This window comes from Pleurodeles waltl, chromosome 1_2, assembly GCF_031143425.1.
Source record: "Pleurodeles waltl isolate 20211129_DDA chromosome 1_2, aPleWal1.hap1.20221129, whole genome shotgun sequence".
NCBI lineage: Eukaryota > Metazoa > Chordata > Amphibia > Caudata > Salamandridae > Pleurodeles > Pleurodeles waltl.
In genome coordinates this window covers 153,591,264-153,614,378 of record NC_090437.1, presented here as the reverse complement: position 1 = coordinate 153,614,378, position 23,115 = coordinate 153,591,264, and the positions used below count along the sequence as shown (strand labels likewise).

The window sequence follows — 23,115 nt, the reverse complement described above, 5'->3', positions numbered from 1 at the left end:
ATTTTCCTCAGTGACCACTACCAACCTCCTCAACAGCATGAACAACACTGGACTTACCCAACTTGTCCACAACCCCACCCACACTGCAGGCCAAAAGCTAGACCTGATCTTCACCTCCAGTGACTGCATCAGGTACAGCCACACCACGGAACTCACCTGGACCAACCACTCTATCGTCCACTTCAATGTCACCAGCTCATGGACCTCTGCCCCTAGTCTTCCAAACACCCCCCACCGCAGCTAAAGGAAAGTCTCCAAGGACATGTGGAAAAACACCACTCACCCCATCTCTTCCTACAACCTAGACCGGAATGTCAGAGACTACAACAATTGGATTACCAACTGCGCCAACAGTGTCGCTCAAATCAGCAACAATACTCACAGAAGGTCCAACAAGCACACTAGCTGGTACACTGAAGACATCAGATCCACTAAATGACACTGTAAACAACTGGAAAGGAGATTGTGCACAAGCAAGGACACGACCGACAAGACCACCTTCAAGACAGCCCTCAACCCGTACCACAGACAATTGAGAGAATCGAAGAAAAAGGCCCTAGCCTCTTGCATGGAATCAAGCTCCAGTAGCAGCAAAGAGCTCTTCAACATTGTCAAAGAATTCTTCAACCCTTCAGCTCCAACAAACAACATTACCCCCTCACAGGAACACTGCAACAATCTTGCAAACTTCTTCCACAAGATCGTCAACACCTACAGAAACTTCAAACCCTAGCCCAACGCCACTGACTTCTTTAGCCAACACAAAAACCCCACTACCGTTGATTAACCAAATGGAGCCAGTTCATCCCAAAGGACACCACCTCCATCATGAACTCAGTCCACTCAGGGGCCCCAACTGAACCATGCTTTTGCCACATCTTCAACCTTCAAGAAGAATCAGCCATGCGCTCACCACCTTGTTCAACACCTCAATTGCCACGATCACCTTCCCCGAGGACTGGAAGCATAAAGAATTCAATTCCCTACTTAAGAAATCATCTGCACACACCCGACCAAACTCAACAAGTACCGACCAACCTCCCATTCCCAGTCAAAGAATTAGAAAAAGCCATCAACCAACAACTCTCCTCACATCGGGAATGAAATCTCCTACATGACTTCTCCCATTCTGGAATCACAGCAAACAAAGCACGAGACAGCCCTCATTGTGGCTACCGATGACATCCGAGCACTACTCGACTGAGGTGAGACTGCAGCATTGATCGTCCTATACCTCTTGGTAGCCTACGATACAGGCTCCAACCACACACTCATCACAAGGCTGCACAACTTAGTCATCTAAGGAGCAGCTCTCAGAAGGATCACCTCTTTCGTCACTCTTTCCTCACCGGAACAATGCTAAAAAGTGCTGCCTTCCCCCCTTCATCTTCGAACACAAGGAAATAATCTGTGGAGTACCATCATCTTCAACACGTACATGACACCTCTGACCAGCATCGTCAAAAGCCACAGGTTCAACATCACATCTTTTGCCTATGAAACACTACTCATCCTCTCTCTTTCTAAAGACACCACCAGCACCAACAGCAACTTCCACAATTGCATTACAGACGTTGTCAACTGGATGAAGGACAACTGCCTGAAGTTCAACACATACAATACAGAGGTACTGATCATCCAGGTAGCCGTCAGAACTCTGCCCTACTCCTACCCCCACTGACCACTCTATGGAGGATCCGTCAACTTGAACCACCATCTGAACTTCCGTCAACCCACCAGACACTCTTGCTCTGCCTAAGTGTAAGAAGTTGGCTCTGTATATGCTATTCCTTAGGTTACCCCCTGACTTTTTGCCTTTGCTGATGCTATGTTTTGAATTGAAAGTGTGCTGAGGCCTGCTAACCAGGCCCCAGCACCAGTGTTCTTTCCCTAACCTGTACTTTTGATTCCACAATTGGCACACCCTGGCATCCAGATAAGTCCCTTGTAACTGGTACCTCTGGTACCAAGGGCCCTGATGCCAGGGAAGGTCTCTAAGGGCTGCAGCATGTATTATGCCACCCTAAGAGACCCCTCACTCAGCACAGACACACTGCTTACCAGCTTGTGTGTGCTAGTGAGAACAAAATGAGTAAGTCGACATGGCACTCCCCTCAGGGTGCCATGCCAGCCTCTCACTGCCTATGCAGTATAGGTAAGACACCCCTCTAGCAGGCCTTACAGCCCTAAGGCAGGGTGCACTATACCATAGGTGAGGGTACCAGTGCATGAGCACTGTGCCCCTACAGTGTCTAAGCAAAACCTTAGACATTGTAAGTGCAGGGTAGCCATAAGAGTATATGGTCTGGGAGTCTGTTTTACACGAACTCCACAGCACCATAATGGCTACACTGAAAACTGGGAAGTTTGGTATCAAACTTCTCAGCACAATAAATGCACACTGATGCCAGTGTACATTTTATTGTAAAATACACCACAGAGGGCACCTTAGAGGTGCCCCCTGAAACTTAACCGACTATCTGTGTAGGCTGACTGGTTCCAGCAGCCTGCCACACTAGAGACATGCTGCTGGCCCCATGGGGAGAGTGCCTTTGTCACTCTGAGGCCAGTAACAAAGCCTGCACTGGGTGGAGATGCTAACACCTCCCCCAGGCAGGAGCTGTAACACCTGGCGGTGAGCCTCAAAGGCTCACCCCTTTGTCACAGCCCCGCAGGACACTCCAGCTAGTGGAGTTGCCCGCCCCCTCCGGCCCGGCCCCCACTTTTGGCGGCAAGGCCGGAGAAAATAATGAGAATAACAAGGAGGAGTCACTGGCCAGTCAGGACAGCCCCTAAGGTGTCCTGAGCTGAGGTGACTCTAACTTTTAGAAATCCTCCATCTTGCAGATGGAGGATTCCCCCAATAGGATTAGGGATGTGACCCCCTCCCCTTGGGAGGAGGCACAAAGAGGGCCATTGGCTACTAACCCCCCAGACCTAAACACGCCCTTAAATTTAGTATTTAAGGGCTCCCCTGAACCTAGAAAAACAGATTCCGGCAACTACAAGAAGAAGGACTGCTGAGCTGACAAACCCCTGCAGAGGAAGACCAGAAGACACCAACTGCCTTGGCCCCAGACTTACCGGCCTGTCTCCTGCCTTCCAAAGAACCTGCTCCAGCGACGCTTTCCAAGGGACCAGCGACCTCTGAATCCTCTGAGGACTGCCCTGCTTCGAAAAAGACAAGAAACTCCCGAGGACAGCGGCACTGCTCCAGAAGAACTGCAACTTTGTTACAAGGAGCAGATTTAAAGACCCCTGCAATTCCCCGCAAGAAGCGTGAGACTTGCAACACTGCACCCGGCGACCCCGACTCGACTGGTGGAGAACAACCAACTCAGGGAGGACCCTCCGGCGACTCTATGACTGTGAGTAACCAAAGTTGTCCCCCCTGAGCCCCCACAGCGACGCCTGCAGAGGGAATCCCCAGGCTCCCCCTGACCGCGACTGTCTGAACTCCATTTCCCGACGGCTGGAAAAGACCCTGCACCCGCAGCCCCCAGCCCCTAAAGAAACGGAACTTCTGTGCAGAAGTGACCCCCAGGAGGCCCTCTCCCTTGCCCAGGTGGTGGCTACCCGAGGAGCCCCCCCCTTGCCTGCCTGCATCGCTGAAGAGACCCCTTGGTCTCCCATTGAAAACTGAAGGAAACCCGACGCATGTTTGCACACTGCACCCGGCCGCCCCCGTGCTGCTGAGGGTGTACTTTCGGTGCTACTTTGTGTCCCCCCCGGTGCCCTACAAAACCCCCCTGGTCTGCCCTCCGAAGACGCGGGTACTTACCTGCTGGCAGACTGGAACCGGGGGACCCCCTTCTCTCCATTATAGCCTATGTGTTTTGGGCACCTCTTTGACCTTTGCACCTGACCGGCCCTGAGCTGCTGGTGTGATAACTTTGGGGTTGCTCTGAACCCCCAACGGTGGGCTACCTTGGACCAAAAACTGAAACCTGTAAGTGCCTTACTTACCTGTTGAAACTAACAATAACTTACCTCCCCCAGGAACTGTGAAAATTGCAGTGTCCACTTTTAAAACAGCTTATTGTGTTTTATGTGAAAAGTATACATGCTAAAGTAATGATTCAAAGTTCCTAGAGTACTTACCTGCAATACCTTTCAAAAGAGCTATTACATGTAAAATTTGAACCTGTGGTTCTTAAAATAAACTAAGAAAAGATATTTTTCTATAACAAAACCTATTGGCTGGATTTGTCTCTGAGTGTGTGTACCTCATTTATTGTCTATGTGTATGTACAACAAATGCTTAACACTACTCCTTGGATAAGCCTACTGCTCGACCACACTACCACAAAATAGAGCATTAGTATTATCTCTTTTTACCACTATTTTACCTCTAAGGGGAACCCTTGGACTCTGTGCATGCTATTCCTTACTTTGAAATAGCACATACAGAGCCAACTTCCTACATTGGTGGATCAGCGGTGGGGTACAAGACTTTGCATTTGCTGGACTACTCAGCCAATACCTGATCACACGAAAAATTCCAAAATTGTCATTAGAAATTGATTTTTGCAATTTGAAAAGTTTTCTAAATTCTTTAAAGTCCTGCTAGGGCCTTGTGTTAGTCCCTGTTAGCATTTCTTTTAGAGTTTAAAAGTTTGTAAAAGTTTGAATTAGATTCTAGAACTAGTTTTAGATTCTTAAAAGCATTCCAACTTTTAGAAGAATAATGTCTAGTACAGAGATGAATGTGGTGGAACTCGACACCACACCTTACCTCCATCTCCAGATGAAAGAGCTAAGGTCACTCTGTAACATAAGAAAAATAACAATGGGCTCCAGACCTACCAAAGTACAGCTCCAGGAGCTGTTGGCAGAGTATGATAGAGCCAACCCCTCTGTGGATAACACAGAGGAGGATGATAGTGAACTGGAGGAAGAATCCCCTCCACCAGTCCTATCTAGGGAGAACAGGGCTTCTCAAGCCCTGACTCCAAAAATAATAGTCAGAGATGCTGGCTCCCTCACAGGAGGGTCCAGCCTCTCTGAAATCACTGAGGATAACTCCAGTGAAGAGGACATCCAGTTAGCCAGGATGGCCAAAAGATTGGCTTTGGAAAAACAGATCCTAGCCATAGAAAGGGAAAGACAAGAGATGGGCCTAGGACCCATCAATGGTGGCAGCAACATAACTAGGGTCAGAGATTCTCCTGACATGTTGAAAATCCCCAAAGGGATTGTAACTAAATATGAAGATCGTGATGACATCACCAAATGGTTCACAGCCTTTGAGAGGGCTTGTGAAACCAGAAAAGTGAACAAATCTCACTGGGGTGCTCTCCTTTGGGAAATGTTCACAGGAAAGTGTAGGGATAGACTCCTCACACTCTCTAAAAAAGATGCAGAATCTTATGACCTCATGAAGGGTACCCTGATTGAGGGCTTTGGATTCTCCACTGAGGAGTATAGGATTAGATTCAGGGGGGCTCAAAAATCCTCGAGCCAGACCTGGGTTGACTTTGTAGACTACTCAGTAAAAACACTAGATGGTTGGATTCAAGGCAATGGTGTAAATGATTATGATGGGCTGTACAATTTATTTGTGAAAGAACACCTATTAAGTAATTGTTTCAATGATAAACTGAATCAGCATCTGGTGGACCTAGGACCAATTTCTCCCCAAGAATTGGGAAAGAAGGCGGACCATTGGGTCAAGACTAGGGTGTCCAAAACTTCCACAGGGGGTGACCAAAAGAAAGGGGTCACAAAACCTCCCCAGGGGAAGGGTGGTGAGACAGCCAAAAACAAAGATAGTAAAGAGTCTTCTACAGGCCCCCAAAAACCTGCACAGGAGGGTGGGCCCAGAGCCTCTTCACAAAACAATTCTGGGTACAAGGGTAAAAACTTTGATCCCAAAAAGGCCTGGTGTCGTAACTGTAGTCAGTCTGGACACCAAACTGGAGACAAGGCCTGTCCCAAGAAAGATACCACTTCTAACTCCCATCCAGCTAAAACTGGAATGGCCAGTCTCCAAGTGGGATCAACAGTGTGCCCAGAGCAAATCAGGTGTCACACTGAAGCTACATTAGTCTCTGAGGGTGGGGTGGATTTAGCCACACTGGCTGCCTGGCCCCCTAACATGCAAAAATACAGGCAGCAGCTCTTAATTAATGGGACAAGTGTAGAGGGCCTGAGGGATACAGGTGCCAGTGTCACCATGGTGACAGAGAAACTGGTTTCCCCTGGCCAATACCTGGCTGGACAAACTTATCCAGTCACCAACGCTGACAATCAGACTAAAGTACATCCCATGGCTATGGTAACTTTAGAGTGGGGAGGGGTCAAAGGCCTGAAACAGGTGGTGGTCTCCTCAAATATCCCAGTAGACTGTTTGCTTGGAAATGACCTGGAGTCCTCAGCATGGGCTGAGGTAGAACTGAAAACCCATGCAGCCATGCTGGGTATCCCTGAACTGGTGTGTGTCAAGACTAGGGCACAGTGCAAGGCACAGGGTGAAAAAGTAGAGCTGGAGTCTGGAAGAATGGCCCAGCCTACCAAGAGAAAAGGAAAGTCAGCTGGGAAACCAGCTGCAACACAACACCAAAAAGAGAACCTCTCTTCTCAGGAAGAAGTTCTGCCCTCTGAGGGAACTGAGCCTATGGAGCTGGAACCTTATCAGGTTGAGCTCTTGGGCCCAGGGGGACCCTCAAGGGAAGAGTTGTGTAAGGGACAAGAAACCTGTCCCTCTCTTGAAGGCCTTAGGCAGCAAGCTGCTGAAGAGTCCAAAGGCAAGAAAAATGGAACACATAGGGTCTATTGGGAAGATGGACTCCTGTACACTGAGGCAAGAGATCCCAAACCTGGTGCCACTAGGAGAGTGGTAGTGCCTCAGGGTTTCAGAGAGTTTATTCTGACCTTAGCCCATGATATTCCCCTTGCTGGGCATTTGGGACAAACCAAGACGTGGGAGAGGTTAGTCAACCACTTCTACTGGCCCAATATGTCCCAGAAGGTTAAGGAGTTTTGCCTCTCCTGCCCCACCTGTCAATCCAGTGGTAAGACAGGTGGGCATCCAAAGGCCCCCCTCATTCCACTTCCAGTGGTGGGGGTCCCCTTTGAAAGAGTGGGTGTGGACATAGTTGGTCCACTAGAACCTCCCACAGCCTCAGGAAATATGTACATCCTAGTAGTAGTGGATCATGCTACTAGGTATCCTGAAGCTATTCCCCTTAGGTCGACTACTGCCCCTGCAGTAGCCAAGGCCCTCATTGGTATCTTTACCAGAGTGGGTTTCCCTAAGGAGGTGGTGTCTGACAGAGGTACCAACTTCATGTCAGCATACCTAAAACACATGTGGAATGAGTGTGGAGTGACTTACAAATTCACTACACCATATCATCCACAAACTAATGGCCTTGTTGAGAGATTCAACAATACATTAAAGGGCATGATCATGGGGCTCCCAGAAAAACTCAAAAGGAGATGGGATTTCCTCCTGCCATGTCTGCTTTTCGCTTACAGAGAGGTGCCTCAGAAGGGAGTAGGATTCTCACCCTTTGAACTTCTGTTTGGCCACCCTGTAAGGGGACCACTTGCTCTTGTTAAAGAAGGCTGGGAGAGACCTCTTCATGAGCCTAAACAAGACATAGTGGACTATGTACTTGGCCTTCGCTCAAGGATGGCAGAGTACATGGAAAAGGCAAGTAAAAACCTTGAGGCCAGCCAACAACTCCAGAAGTTGTGGTATGACCAAAAGGCTGCACTGGTTGAATTTCAACCAGGGCAGAAAGTCTGGGTTCTGGAGCCTGTGGCTCCCAGGGCACTTCAGGACAGATGGAGTGGCCCTTACCCAGTACTAGAGAGGAATAGTCAGGTCACCTACCTGGTGGACCTGGGCACAAGCAGGAGCCCCAAGAGGGTGATCCATGTGAACCGCCTTAAGCTCTTCCATGACAGGGCTGATGTAAATCTGTTGATGGTAACAGATGAGGACCAGGAAGCTGAGAGTGAACCTCTCCCTGATCTCCTCTCATCAGACCCTAAAGATGGCTCAGTAGATGGAGTGATCTACTCAGACACCCTCTCTAGCCAACAGCAGTCTGACTGCAGGAAGGTCCTGCAGCAGTTTGCTGAACTCTTTTCCCTAACCTCTGGTCAGACACACCTGTGTACCCATGATGTGGACACCGGAGACAGCATGCCTGTCAAAAACAAAATATTTAGACAGTCTGACCAAGTTAAGGAAAGCATCAAGGTGGAAGTCCACAAGATGCTGGAATTGGGAGTAATTGAGTACTCTGACAGCCCCTGGGCTAGCCCAGTGGTCTTAGTCCCCAAACCTCACACCAAAGAAGGAAAGAGAGAGATGAGGTTTTGTGTGGACTACAGAGGTCTCAACTCTGTCACCAAGACAGATGCTCATCCCATTCCTAGAGCTGATGAGCTAATAGACAAATTAGGGGCTGCCAAATTCTTAAGTACCTTTGACTTAACAGCAGGGTACTGGCAGATCAAAATGGCCCCTGGAGCAAAAGAAAAGACAGCATTCTCCACACCGGATGGGCATTATCAGTTCACTGTAATGCCCTTTGGTTTAAAGAATGCCCCTGCCACCTTCCAAAGGTTGGTGAATCAAGTCCTTGCTGGGTTGGAATCCTTTAGTGCAGCTTATCTGGATGATATTGCTGTCTTCAGCTCCACCTGGCAGGATCACCTGGTCCACCTGAAGAAGGTTTTGAAGGCCCTGCAATCTGCAGGCCTCTCTATCAAGGCATCCAAATGCCAGATAGGGCAGGGAACTGTGGTTTACTTGGGACACCTTGTAGGTGGAGGCCAAGTTCAGCCACTCCAGCCTAAGATCCAGACTATTCTGGACTGGGCAGCTCCAAAAACCCAGACTCAAGTCAGGGCATTCCTTGGCTTGACTGGGTACTATAGGAGGTTTGTGAAGGGATATGGATCCATTGTGACAGCCCTCACAGAACTCACCTCCAAGAAAATGCCCAAGAAAGTAAACTGGACTGTAGAATGCCAACAGGCCTTTGACACCCTGAAGCAAGCTATGTGCACAGCACCAGTTCTAAAAGCTCCAGATTACTCCAAGCAATTCATTGTGCAAACAGATGCCTCTGAACATGGGATAGGGGCAGTTTTGTCCCAAACAAATGATGATGGCCTTGACCAGCCTGTTGCTTTCATTAGCAGGAGGTTACTGCCCAGGGAGCAGCGTTGGAGTGCCATTGAGAGGGAGGCCTTTGCTGTGGTTTGGTCCCTGGAGAAGCTGAGACCATACCTCTTTGGTACTCACTTCCTAGTTCAGACTGACCACAGACCTCTCAGATGGCTGATGCAAATGAAAGGTGAAAATCCAAAACTGTTGAGGTGGTCCATCTCCCTACAGGGAATGGACTTTATAGTGGAACACAGACCTGGGACTGCCCATGCCAATGCAGATGGCCTTTCCAGGTTCTTCCACTTAGAAAATGAAGACTCTCTTGGGAAAGGTTAGTCTCATCCTCTTTCGTTTGGAGGGGGGGGGTTGTGTAAGGAAATGCCTCCTTGGCATGGTTACCCCCTGACTTTTTGCCTTTGCTGATGCTATGTTTTGAATTGAAAGTGTGCTGAGGCCTGCTAACCAGGCCCCAGCACCAGTGTTCTTTCCCTAACCTGTACTTTTGATTCCACAATTGGCACACCCTGGCATCCAGATAAGTCCCTTGTAACTGGTACCTCTGGTACCAAGGACCCTGATGCCAGGGAAGGTCTCTAAGGGCTGCAGCATGTATTATGCCACCCTAAGAGACCCCTCACTCAGCACAGACACACTGCTTACCAGCTTGTGTGTGCTAGTGAGAACAAAATGAGTAAGTCGACATGGCACTCCCCTCAGGGTGCCATGCCAGCCTCTCACTGCCTATGCAGTATAGGTAAGACACCCCTCTAGCAGGCCTTACAGCCCTAAGGCAGGGTGCACTATACCATAGGTGAGGGTACCAGTGCATGAGCACTGTGCCCCTACAGTGTCTAAGCAAAACCTTAGACATTGTAAGTGCAGGGTAGCCATAAGAGTATATGGTCTGGGAGTCTGTTTTACACGAACTCCACAGCACCATAATGGCTACACTGAAAACTGGGAAGTTTGGTATCAAACTTCTCAGCACAATAAATGCACACTGATGCCAGTGTACATTTTATTGTAAAATACACCACAGAGGGCACCTTAGAGGTGCCCCCTGAAACTTAACCGACTATCTGTGTAGGCTGACTGGTTCCAGCAGCCTGCCACACTAGAGACATGTTGCTGGCCCCATGGGGAGAGTGCCTTTGTCACTCTGAGGCCAGTAACAGAGCCTGCACTGGGTGGAGATGCTAACACCTCCCCCAGGCAGGAGCTGTAACACCTGGCGGTGAGCCTCAAAGGCTCACCCCTTTGTCACAGCCCCGCAGGACACTCCAGCTAGTGGAGTTGCCCGCCCCCTCCGGCCCCCACTTTTGGCGGCAAGGCCGGAGAAAATAATGAGAGTAACAAGGAGGAGTCACTGGCCAGTCAGGACAGCCCCTAAGGTGTCCTGAGCTGAGGTGACTCTGACTTTTAGAAATCCTCCATCTTGTAGAAGGAGGATTCCCCCAATAGGATTAGGGATGTGACCCCCTCCCCTTGGGAGGAGGCACAAAGAGGGTGTACCCACCCTCAGGGCTAGTAGCCATTGGCTACTAACCCCCCAGACCTAAACACGCCCTTAAATTTAGTATTTAAGGGCTCCCCTGAACCTAGAAAAACAGATTCCTGCAACTACAAGAAGAAGGACTGCCGAGCTGACAAACCCCTGCAGAGGAAGACCAGAAGACACCAACTGCCTTGGCCCCAGACTTACCGGCCTGTCTCCTGCCTTCCAAAGAACCTGCTCCAGCTACGCTTTCCAAGGGACCAGCGACCTCTGAATCCTCTGAGGACTGCCCTGCTTCGAAAAAGACAAGAAACTCCCGAGGACAGCGGCACTGCTCCAGAAGAACTGCAACTTTGTTACAAGGAGCAGATTTAAAGACCCCTGCAATTCCCCGCAAGAAGCGTGAGACTTGCAACACTGCACCCGGCGACCCCGACTCGACTGGTGGAGAACAACCAACTCAGGGAGGACCCTCCGGCGACTCTACGACTGTGAGTAACCAAAGTTGTCCCCCCTGAGCCCCCACAGCGACGCCTGCAGAGGGAATCCCCAGGCTCCCCCTGACCGCGACTGTCTGAACTCCATTTCCCGACGGCTGGAAAAGACCCTGCACCCGCAGCCCCCAGCCCCTAAAGAAACGGAACTTCTGTGCAGGAGTGACCCCCAGGAGGCCCTCTCCCTTGCCCAGGTGGTGGCTACCCCGAGGAGCCCCCCCCTTGCCTGCCTGCATCGCTGAAGAGACCCCTTGGTCTCCCATTGAAAACTGAAGGAAACCCGACGCATGTTTGCACACTGCACCCGGCCGCCCCCGCGCTGCTGAGGGTGTACTTTAGGTGCTACTTTGTGTCCCCCCCGGTGCCCTACAAAAACCCCCTGGTCTGCCCTCCGAAGACGCGGGTACTTACCTGCTGGCAGACTGGAACCGGGGCACCCCCTTCTCTCCATTATAGCCTATGTGTTTTGGGCACCTCTTTGACCTTTGCACCTGACCGGCCCTGAGCTGCTGGTGTGATAACTTTGGGGTTGCTCTGAACCCCCAACGGTGGGCTACCTTGGACCAAAAACTGAAACCTGTAAGTGCCTTACTTACCTGTTGAAACTAACAATAACTTACCTCCCCCATGAACTGTGAAAATTGCACTGTGTCCACTTTTAAAACAGCTTATTGTGTTTTATGTGAAAAGTATACATGCTAAAGTAATGATTCAAAGTTCCTAGAGTACTTACCTGCAATACCTTTCAAAAGAGCTATTACATGTAAAATTTGAACCTGTGGTTCTTAAAATAAACTAAGAAAATATATTTTTCTATAACAAAACCTATTGGCTGGATTTGTCTCTGAGTGTGTGTACCTCATTTATTGTCTATGTGTATGTACAACAAATGCTTAACACTACTCCTTGGATAAGCCTACTGCTCGACCACACTACCACAAAATAGAGCATTAGTATTATCTCTTTTTACCACTATTTTACCTCTAAGGGGAACCCTTGGACTCTGTGCATGCTATTCCTTACTTTGAAATAGCACATACAGATCCAACTTCCTACACTAAGTTTCCCAAACCCTTGCCGCCTGCATTTGATGTAGCAGATGAAGAGGGCACTCCTTCTCCTAGTGAAGAAATGGAATGAGTTGCCCTTTCATCACCATACCTCTCCATCTCTTCCAGAGTTTCTAAAGTTGCTGAAGACCTGGCTATTCAGCTCATCAACTGGACCCTGCCAGCACCTGGATACCATCATGGGTGACATGATGCGCTCTACATATCTGTTGATTGATTGATTGATTGACAGAATAGCCGCTGTTCCAAACTATGCCCAATTCAGAAGACATATTTTTTCCCTGTAATACTTCACATTCTACCTTTAATTCATATTTTCCTGCTATGGATGGATCCCCTTTATTTAAATGGCTTTTTATCAGCATTTGATGTTCTTTGACAAGCCTGCACCCAAAACATGCTGTTGTTAAAAGACCACATATTGGCACAGCTTGCTCATTTGCAACAGCCTCTGTCCATTTTGCCTGTCTGTTAAACGCCCCAATGCTGTGCACTATATTCAATATATTTTCAATGATAGGTAAGTCCAAATATTTTCGGGTAAACATTTCCCTTTACCTACCACATATCATTGCTTTCTTCTTCATAACTGGGAGCAAGGGAGTAGTCCCAAAAATAAAATACCCCACACTTGGAACCGTGTCCCAAATAGCTCTAAGTAATTGGCAGATGCAAGTGAAACCAGAAGTCATTTGAGAGATTACTGTCCATGAGGGAATTTTGAAATTTCTTCCCTTCTTTCTCTCCATCCTTCTTACAGTATGTTTCCTTCTTTCTCTCCAGCTTTCATTCATTCTTTCTTTTCCATCTTGCTTTCCTTCCTTTTTTAATTGTTTCTGTACTTTTTTCATCCACCCACCATTTCTCCAATCTATCCACTTGTCTTTTTCATCCAGCATTTTCTCCCTTTCTTTTTATCCAGGCCCCTTTATCTCAATCTTTTGTCGTCTTTTTTCTTCATTTTCAACCATCATACATCCTTACTTCTCACCATCCATCCATCTCTCCATAACTCCTTCTCTCATCCACCTTCTTTTTTCTTTCCATCCATCATTTTTTTTCCCATCCATTCATCCTTGTCCCAAACCACCCTTCTCTTCATCTATCCCTTCAATCTCATCTTTCTGCATCCATTATCCTCTCTTCATCTTTCTCTCTGTCCATTCTCCTCCTCTATCAACATTCCATACTTCTCTCCACTCATCCATCTTTGCTTTCAGCTATTGATCCGTCCTCTCTTTCCCTGTCTCATCATTCTCCCCCTTCCTTTCATGGAAGAGATCTTATTTATGAGATTCTAGGAGACAAGAGTCAAGTGGCGGTTTCTTCTTGAGGGCGGTGGAGTGTCGTCCCCCCACCCACTGCAAACTGCACAGGAAAAAATAAAATGGCAATGAAAAGACTTAATTGCCATTTTATTTTTTCTCCCTGCAGCGCACATCAGCTCAGAAACATGCTGGGCATATTCTCCGCTGCCGACAACAGAGGACTGACTGCTTCCAGCAGCAGAGGAGTGGAGCAGTCCCTGACAGGGATGCTCCAAGTGCACGTCACTTTGGCTGGCTGCTTGATGCCGGCCCAAGTGACATGCACACTTTGAAGTTCTCCACTCCGCTGTCTAAAACAGCTGGGTAGAGACCAGATACAGGCCTTCAGGGCCTGAAGGAGCATCCAGCCAGGACGCTCCATCCAATCCAGACGCTTATTTCATGCTGGTTAACAGCATGAGAGCAGCGCCTGGATTGGTTAGGGGACCTCTTCTGGCATCGGACAGCAGAAGCTCACAGAGGAGGACATGCAGCCCGTGGGTAAGCGCCTTTTTTTAATGTGTAATGTTTGTGTAATGCATGTGTGTGATGTTATGTATGTGTGTAGTGCATGTAAGTGTGTGATGCATGTAAGTGTACTGTTTGTGTTATAGTTAGTGTTATTTGGGCTTTAGGACGGAGGGGTGGTTTACATTCGGGTTTTGGAGAGAATGGGTGATTTTTTTTTTGCAAAGTGGTGGGGCACTTCACTCACCACTTTAAAGAGGTACAAGCTGCTGCTGCAAGAGTCTCTTTGAAAGTCAAAGGATCCATAAACAACTTAAATATTTCATACACAAATCTGCTCAGTAACCCCTCCCCCTTCTCGCTCAAGCTGCTAAATTTGGGGGGGATGGGTGTTAATGACACCCCTGACACCCCTGTGAGCTCCACTTGTCAGCCAATGCAGTTAAATTCTCTTCAAAACATCAGAGAAAACATCCACTAAGTATGCCATCTGCTGCTTCTGTATTCAAATACAGCATTGCCCTCTTCTTCCTTATCTCTGATCCAGTGTGTCTTGGCACACTGGGCCAGATTTACAAGACCCTAGTGCCTCTTGGCGCCACATTAGCATCATTGTTTTTATGCGAATGTGGCTCAATGAGGCAAAAATCGCTGCGCCATATTTACAAAGAGGCGCGATGCAGGCATTGCCAAACTTTGCGACCCCTTGTGCCACATTATGCCTGCGCCAGACATAATGATTGCAAGGGGGCATTCCGCATTGGGAGGCTCACAGAAATGGTGCTATGAAATCTACAAGATTTCATTACGCCATTTTTGGCATCATTTTTAATGCATGCTCAAAGCAGGCATTAAAAGGAAGCGCCCATTGTAATCAATGGACCTCCTTGCACTTTGCAAAGCGCCACAATAGCGTAAAAAATGTTGAAGCCATTGCTCTAACATGCGCCATGGTGAGCCATATTTTAAATACGGCACAACCATAGTGTTGTTAGGGGCACGCAAGAAAACTGCCGCATCGGGACCAATGCGCCACTCTCTCGTAAATCTGGCCCTGTGTCTTGCGAAGGCTCCCCAAATCAGAAATCCGAGTGGAAAGGCCCAACATATGCTGAAAATAAAAACACACCTTCTCAAATAGAACTAAGAATCTAAAAAGATATTCTTCACTCTTCAGAAGTGTTTACAATTACTGTATTCATGAGTTTCTGTATAAGTTGCGAAGTGCTTCATTAACCTTGTGGCTATACTTTTAATAAATAACTGGACCTGAGATACTGGATTCTTGCCCGCTTTATTTGCACCCTATGCAAGGTTACCTATCTGTGGACAATGTTTGCGGCTCATACTAAAAAAAGCTACCAGTTAAAATCATGTTTACCTCGTATATATTTTAACGTACGTTAGCCTCAGATCTACTCAACTCTTCATACTAAATTATCTTCTCTTTCTGTTCCTATTTGTGTTTTTGTGATTATCACTTGCGGTTGTGCTGATCCTGTGGCTGTTATTCCAACTTTGTAAAACTGAGGAGAAAGTTAAAGGAGTCACAATTATTATAAGGGGCGACTATCAATGCTCGATAGGGCTCCTGCCAGAATAGCGCGGACCACGGCCTCCGTTCGCTGGCGATGGAACAACGGCCAGATCTAGGGAGGCCTGATGCATCACTTGGAACTCTCTGCCGCCAGTGAATCCGTTGGTACAGAACATGCTCCGAAGAAACAGATGAATGCCGGCGCCCGTGTGTTTGGCTCACTCCGCATTACTCCGTTTTAAAAAAAATCAAACTCCAACAAGTATTTGCAATGCACTAGGTCTCGCATATGCAAGAGTTAGAGCTATTGCCATTGTAAATGACAAGGGGACTGATTTAAGAGCTCCTAGCGCCTCCTTGCGCCACATTAGCGTCATTTTTTAATGCTAATGTGGCCCAACAAGGCCAAAATCGGTGCGCCACATTTACAAAGTGGCGCAATACATGCATTGCGCCACTTTGCAACCCATTGTGCTACATTATGCCTGCACCAGGCATAATGTATGGAAAGGGAGCGTTCCCCCGTTAGTGAGGGCGAAAGAATGGTGCAAAGAAATCTAAGAGATTTCATTGCATCATTTTTTTCAACACTTTTAACGCCTGCTCAGAGAAAAAAAATGTACGCTAATCCTGCAAAGCTCCGAACTAGCATAAAAATGTGGATGCTAGTTCACCTAACTGCTGCCATGGTGCGCTGTATCTTAGATATGGCGCACACATGTTCGTGCTGGGGGGGCGCCAAGAGGTGCAAGAAAAGTGGCGCTGCACTGGGTGCAGCACTACTTTTCTAAAATCAGGCCCAAGGTATTTTAGCTATGTGTTTTTTGTTGCCTATGTCGTTGCTTCGGTGCCAGCACATCAGTGAAATGCGAGCGCTGCCTCTGTGCCGGCCTGACTTAATGGCCAAAAGGAAGAGCGAAAGCTAGAGGCACCATGTGACCTCAGCTCAGGAGAACATGGTGAAAAACGAAAAAGCTGACCTCATGGTACGAGTGGAGCTGAAAGTAGGATTATATTGCACATGTGCCAGACCAAGACACAGAGAGAAAGACCGTGCTGCACATGCACATGTATATGTGGACTGCGGAACCTGTGTGTGTTGAAATGCACTGTCCGAATTAGCGAAAAATTAAGCGGTTGCTGTGCGGTAAGTAGCTGCATAATAAAGCACACTAAATATGAAAACAAAACATGAGCACTAATGAGAAGTGCTTGTCCCAGTTTACAACAAGAGACCGCATGCTGTGTGATGAAGCAGCCAAGAGCAAGCATGTGAATAAAGCGTAGGGCAGGGGGAATAAGAAGGGGGCAGAAGAAATAGTACCTGATCAAAGCGGATGCCCACTAATTAAGGGGAATTATTCTGTAGTAGAGCGGTGCTCCTCAGCTACAAGTGGAAGTGATGTATCCGGTGCACCAACCAATCAGGAGCCAGCAAAGAAGGGCAATGCTTGAGTGAACTTATAGGAAGCAGCAGGCAGGATCAAAGCCCTTTTAGTAAATACATGTCTTGCAGACAGCGCATGTGCACTGCCAGGCTCGACCTAAAAATTTGAGTTTGTTTCAGAAAAAGAGTCAGTAGCCCAGACATACTGAATACATGCCAGCAGACCCAATGCAGACAAGGGAGTCATGATTGTTTAAGCAAAAATGGCTTTATTTTGGCTTTTCCGTCTGAAATTGGCTGTGCATCAAGAGAAGTCAAGGGGGAAATGTGTGCTCCAGATTATGTTTTTTAATTTCCCATTTTTCTCTTCTAAAATGATATTGGGATTTTTCACTCTGTACATGGGGATAATTATTTGCTTGGGTCATTCAGAGCTCTCACAATGGACTTGTCAATAAAAATCAGTGGCATTGGCCACACCCTAAATAAGGCAGAGTTATTGTTGCAGTAACCTTGTGGTCCTGTGTCGATGGACCACCAGCTCAAGGGTTCCTGACTGCGGAGCCAGCGGAGGATGTGCCGTTAGAAACCCAGTGTTTCCCCCAACATTGAGGTATGAGAATTATGAGTTTGGCAGATTGGGAGTTTCTCCATTCATGGCAGATACTTTGCTTCATCTAGGTTGCCAACGAGGTCCTAAAATATTTCTGTCTTTAGAGGGTGGGTGTCTTTCCTTCAGAAAACAGACATAACTTTGACTTAGAATGGGGGGGTTAGAGGTGCCACGTCTTGACCTGCATTATTATGCCTCCCACCTACAGCACGTGGCCCGATGGTTAGACGCGTTTCACAATTGGGAAAAGTGCTTGGTAACAGGGATGGTGGAAACAGGTTGACTACTGAAATTATTAATGGAGAGTGCAGGGTCTCGAAAGACATCCCATATATAGTCCAACAGACAGAAAACAAAATTGCAACCTATTATTGAGGCACTAGAAATTGAATACTCGCACAAGGACGTACAGGAGTGGTCACTAGCAGAGGAGACCCATATGAAGCTTAGCAGACAGAAGAAAAAGTAGACAACGACCTCTCAGTCTGGTGGGACCTATGTGAAACACTTCTAGACCCAGATGCTGATACTGACTCAAAAGACAGCACCAGCGCTGATGAGTACATGGAAGATAGCATGAACTAAGAGGTGGAGAGGTAGGAATTTTACCTAATGCCAACAAAGAGAACAGCTTGCAAGTATGGGAAGATATATTGGGACCGATTTACAAGAAACTGGTGGAGCGTGGTGCTGCGCCATTTTTGAAAATGCAGGGCTGCACCGTATACACAAGAATACAGCACAGCCCTGCATTTCCCCCTGCGCCAGCAATAAAGTAAGCTGCCTGCACCAATGGAGGCATCATTGTACCATAGTGCAAGGGTGTGTGCGTTGAATGGAGTGATTGTTTATGTGCAGGAAGTTATCCCTTCCTGCACATAAATAATCTACAATGGCCATTTGGCACACATGGAAGTACCAAAGCATCATTTTTTAATGATTGTTTATGTGCAGGAAGGGACACCTTCCTGCACATAAACAATCATCCATGGCATTTTGCTTCTTTTATGTGTGCTGCAGAACGCAGCACACATAGAAAAAGCAGAAAACGAGGAGGAATAAAAGCATTCTTCCTCGTTTTAACCTGCTAAAGCCACCCCAGGGGTGCTGTTAGTTTTTGGAGCTGCCACAGATTTCCGATTTCTCATGGGTGTTGTGATGGAACGCCTCCTGCAACACCCATTGCATGCACCTCTGATGCAGAAAACTGCACTGGAGGGGCCCATATTTACAAGGGGGAGTAACGCCACAAAAAGTGGGGTTACACCTCCTTGTGAATATGGAGCTGGGGTTAGCACCACCAGAGCGTTGCAAAAAGTGACGCTCTGTGTCGATTGTGCCTTGTAAATCTGGCCCCCTGTACCTTGGGGAGACTTTGATAAAACAGGTGAGTAACGGATGGTTGGTGAAACGCCTTGTCATGTTAACCCCATCGTCTCATACACATCACACTCCACTAACTACTGTATTGTATTTTCTAAAACTGAAAAATAAAGGGTTTTTAACAAAAACTTTGATTTATAAAAGAAATAAGTAAAATACGTGACATTGCTAACGGTCGACTCAAGATGTCCAATAAACAGACTTTAATAGAGAAGGTAGCCAGTGGAAATATCCTCATCACAACCAAAACAATTTAATGGCGCCCTCAGCAAATTTTCTGACTCGTTGTAACCCACTTATACTTGATTAATATATCATGAACGCTGCACTAAAAGTTGCAACGTAATTATTCCGACACATCTACTTAGCATCACGGGAACACACCAGTTCACGACATAGGTAAATGAGTGCTTAACTTAAGCCATTTCTTGAATGTAAGCCACAAAAATGTTTAAAGTGCACAATACCACGAAACACAAAGCAATAAACAAAACACGGTAGATGCACAGAGATACAATGTGTGCTCTAAATTTCACTTTTTTAATTAAACGATACCAGAATATCATGCCATGATTAATAGCGGCCTCTCTTTCACTCCCTAACCTGATTTACTGAGCTTAGTCTCGGTGTAAGGCTGTCTAGTTTTTTTTTTTTTTTACCTCCTGGAAACTAAGCATGTCGGACTCCTGGGCTCAGGCGGTGGATCAGCAAGAGTTGGCGGCCGTGACGCTCGGGAACCAGCACCTTGGTGATGAGAAATCTAAGCCTCCTGGAAGCCCTACAAAGCTTGTGGTACCTCCCTTAGAGCCTCCGGAGGAAAAAGGTGAAGAGATACCGAATGCAGACACCAATGGTGTTATTAAAAATGGGGATAGCCCAGAGAAACCAGAAGATGACGATAAAGAGGATCGAGCTGCCCAGTCTCTGCTGAACAAGCTGATCCGCAGCAACCTTGTCAATAACACAAACCAAGTGGAGGTGCTGCAACGGGACCCCAACTCCCCGCTTTACTCAGTCAAGTCCTTTGAGGAACTGAGGCTAAAGCCACAACTCCTTGAGGGTGTCTATAACATGGGCTTTAACAGGCCATCCAAGATCCAGGAGAACGCCCTGCCCATGATGCTGGCAGAACCGCCACAAAATCTGATTGCACAGTCACAGTCTGGGACAGGAAAAACGGCTGCATTCGTACTTGCTATGCTCAGCCGTGTGGACCCTGCCCACAAATACCCACAGAGCCTGTGTTTATCCCCTACCTACGAGTTGGCTCTTCAGACAGGAAAAGTGATTGAACAGATGGGCAAGTTCTATCCAGAGTTGAAGTTGGCATATGATGTGTGGGGAAACAAGTTGGAGAGAGGGGTGAAGATTCAGGAGCAGATTGTGATTGGAACACCAGGGACTGTCCTGGATTGGTGTTCAAAACTTAAGTTTATCGATCCAAGAAAGATAAAGGTGTTTGTCTTGGATGAAGCGGATGTGATGATTGCAACGCAAGGCCATCAAGATCAGAGTATCCGTATTCAGAGGATGCTACCCCGTGACTGCCAGATGCTTCTCTTCTCTGCCACCTTTGAAGAGTCTGTGTGGCGATTTGCTCAAAAAGTTGTTCCTGATCCAAATATCATCAAACTGAAGAGAGAAGAGGAGACGCTAGACACCATCAAGCAGTACTACGTACAGTGCAACAACCGAGATGAGAAAGTTCAGGCACTCTGCAACATCTACGGGGCCATCACTATTGCCCAAGCCATGATCTTCTGTCATACTCGTAAGACAGCTGGGTGGCTAGCAGCAGAGCTGGTCAAAGAAGGACACCAAGTGGCTTTGCTGAGTGGTGGGATGATGGTAGAACAGCGAGCTGCTGTGATTGAGCGCTTTCGAGAGGCTAAAGAGAAAGTATTGGTGACGACAAATGTTTGTGCAAGAGGTATAGATGTGGAACAGGTGTCTGTCGTCATAAATTTTGACCTACCTGTGGATAAGGATGGAAATCCAGATAACGAGACGTACTTACACAGGATTGGTCGGACAGGTCGCTTTGGGAAGCGTGGATTAGCCATCAACATGGTGGACAGCAAGCATAGCATGAATATCCTGAACCGCATTCAGGAACACTTCAATAAAAAGATTGAGAAGCTGGACACTGATGACTTGGATGAAATTGAGAAGATTGCTAACTGAGTAATAACAGAAGCCTTCACTGGGCTTCCCTCTGCTTGAACTCACTGCAGTCAATTGGCCTGGACTCCGATTGGAAATCATGAGGACATCAAGAACGAATGGAGGCATCAATTTGATAATGATGCCACAAGGTTCTATGAGAAGGGGATATTGGAGTCGACAGCTTTGGTACTTTGTTTTGCGATTTCAGCTTGGGAGACCTTCAGCCTTCATGATCACAACTAACTTGCCAAAGTGTGGGACGCAGAGGACCAGATGTCAGTAAAAGACCATCTGAATGACTTTGCAGGAGACAGCAGGCTCCTCTCAAGAATGCTCATTCTGTGAATACATTTGGTATACCGGGGTTCTGTGGACACGAAATAACAAAAGAACATGTCAGGGCACCATGTGCCCACATTGTATAAATTAATTGTCTGCAAGATTCTGTAGAAACTGTGCCAGGCAGTGTTGTTTTCCCCAGGGAATGGATATTGCATTTAGTTTACAAAGGCATTGGGAGTGGATTATGGCCAGATACATGAGAGTTAGTGGACGATCAATCATCCAGTGGATGACTTGTTTCCCTCTGGTTAGATAACTGCTTCCAATGTGCCCTCTCCTAAAAAAATATTTAAACAACTTATTTCCATAGGAGGTATTCCTTTGTTTTAATGATCCACCTGTCCAGGGTGTGGTTTTTATTTAAATGAAACAAAACCTGATTTGTGCTTGTTCAGATGAGGGATTAAAACGTCTGAGACGGCCAGAGCATGTCCTGTGCACCATTACTCCAGTAACCTCCACAAACTCAATCATTTAATTCATGTCAGAATGTGGGCAACCGTGAGGTACAACTGGTTGAGTGTCCTTTCCGTTTCCACACTGCACTCGTAAATTTTGATAGGCCAGGATCCTGGTTAAATTGATGATACAATTAATCTCAGCTATTTTAAATTCACTGATTGGCTTAATGTATTTTTATAAACAATTAAAAGGATAACAATTCAGTTTCTTTATTGGATGAATATGGGCCTAGACTACAGTTTTACATCTGAATTTGGATCCAGACTTATGTGGTAAGTTTCATTAAGACCTATCGCTTTGGGAGTTAATGGTGTGTTCAAAGGGAGAGTTAACCATGATAAAATACTTTTCAGAATTTTCTGTTGCAAATTATTTGATTGGGGCTACAATAGTGAGACACTGATTTGACATAGAAAAATAGCGATATTCAAAACTCGCACTCATACAAACGTGTAACATTGTATAATATTGTGTTTACCCTCCTAGCAAGATTGCACGCCTGTATGGTTGAGTTTTGAAGTCTTAATGAGACACTCCTCGGCTGACGCTGCATCAGGTCAGCCCTTGATTATCTGTAGAAGTGCCTCGTAGCGCTGCATGACAGTGACACTTATTGCGTCTCATTTAAATGGTTATGGGTACAGCTGTTTCTTTCTAAGTTAGAGAATAGCTTGTGTTTCTAATACATATATATATGCTCCTGTTTTTCTTTTGCAGCTTTACGATTTTTTCAACTATCTTATGGACCATTTCACACCTAGCAACAGTAAAGAAAGTAAGTTGAAACCGCTTTTAATAGAGCATGCATGGTCCCGTAAAAGCATATAGCAGAGTAAAGCCCTTTCTCCGAGTACTCAAGTATGTTCAAACCCCTGTGCTGACGTGGGATATGTAAAACTCAATTCCTGTTAAGGCTGGGTAACTATGCAGATACCAAAAGTTCCACAACTCCTCACACACCTGGAAAATGATACAATAACGAGAAGCATCTCGCTGCTGTAGGAAAATTAGCTTTGTAACTATAACTACCATTAGAAACCTTTCTTTAAAGCACTATCCGCTTTCTACTTTTTTGCACGGCCTACACAAACCCACGTTTGTGAGTTGTACTGATACACCGCGTCCTTTCGCGAGAGGTACCCTGTGCTAAATTCAAATTTAAGGTGTTCATTAGACATCATATCTGGGCAACTAGCCACCATATTCACTGTGTTTTATTAAACGAGGATCAATATTTCTAAAAGGTATCTTAGTTTCCTGA

The 23,115-nt window shown here is 46.7% G+C and overlaps 1 protein-coding gene and 1 pseudogene across 1 annotated transcript in view; both read left to right on the top strand.

Moving 5' to 3' along the window:
* PPEF2 (protein phosphatase with EF-hand domain 2) overlaps nucleotides 1–23,115 on the top strand; it is a 376,295-nt gene that overhangs the window by 182,077 nt on the left and 171,103 nt on the right. Inside the window, exon 5 of the mRNA XM_069236843.1 lies at nucleotides 22,572–22,629. Coding sequence (XP_069092944.1) covers nucleotides 22,572–22,629 — 58 coding nt within the window. The remainder of the gene's footprint in view (nucleotides 1–22,571; nucleotides 22,630–23,115) is intronic.
* Nucleotides 19,501–21,691, top strand: LOC138298031 (ATP-dependent RNA helicase DDX19A pseudogene; annotated as a pseudogene).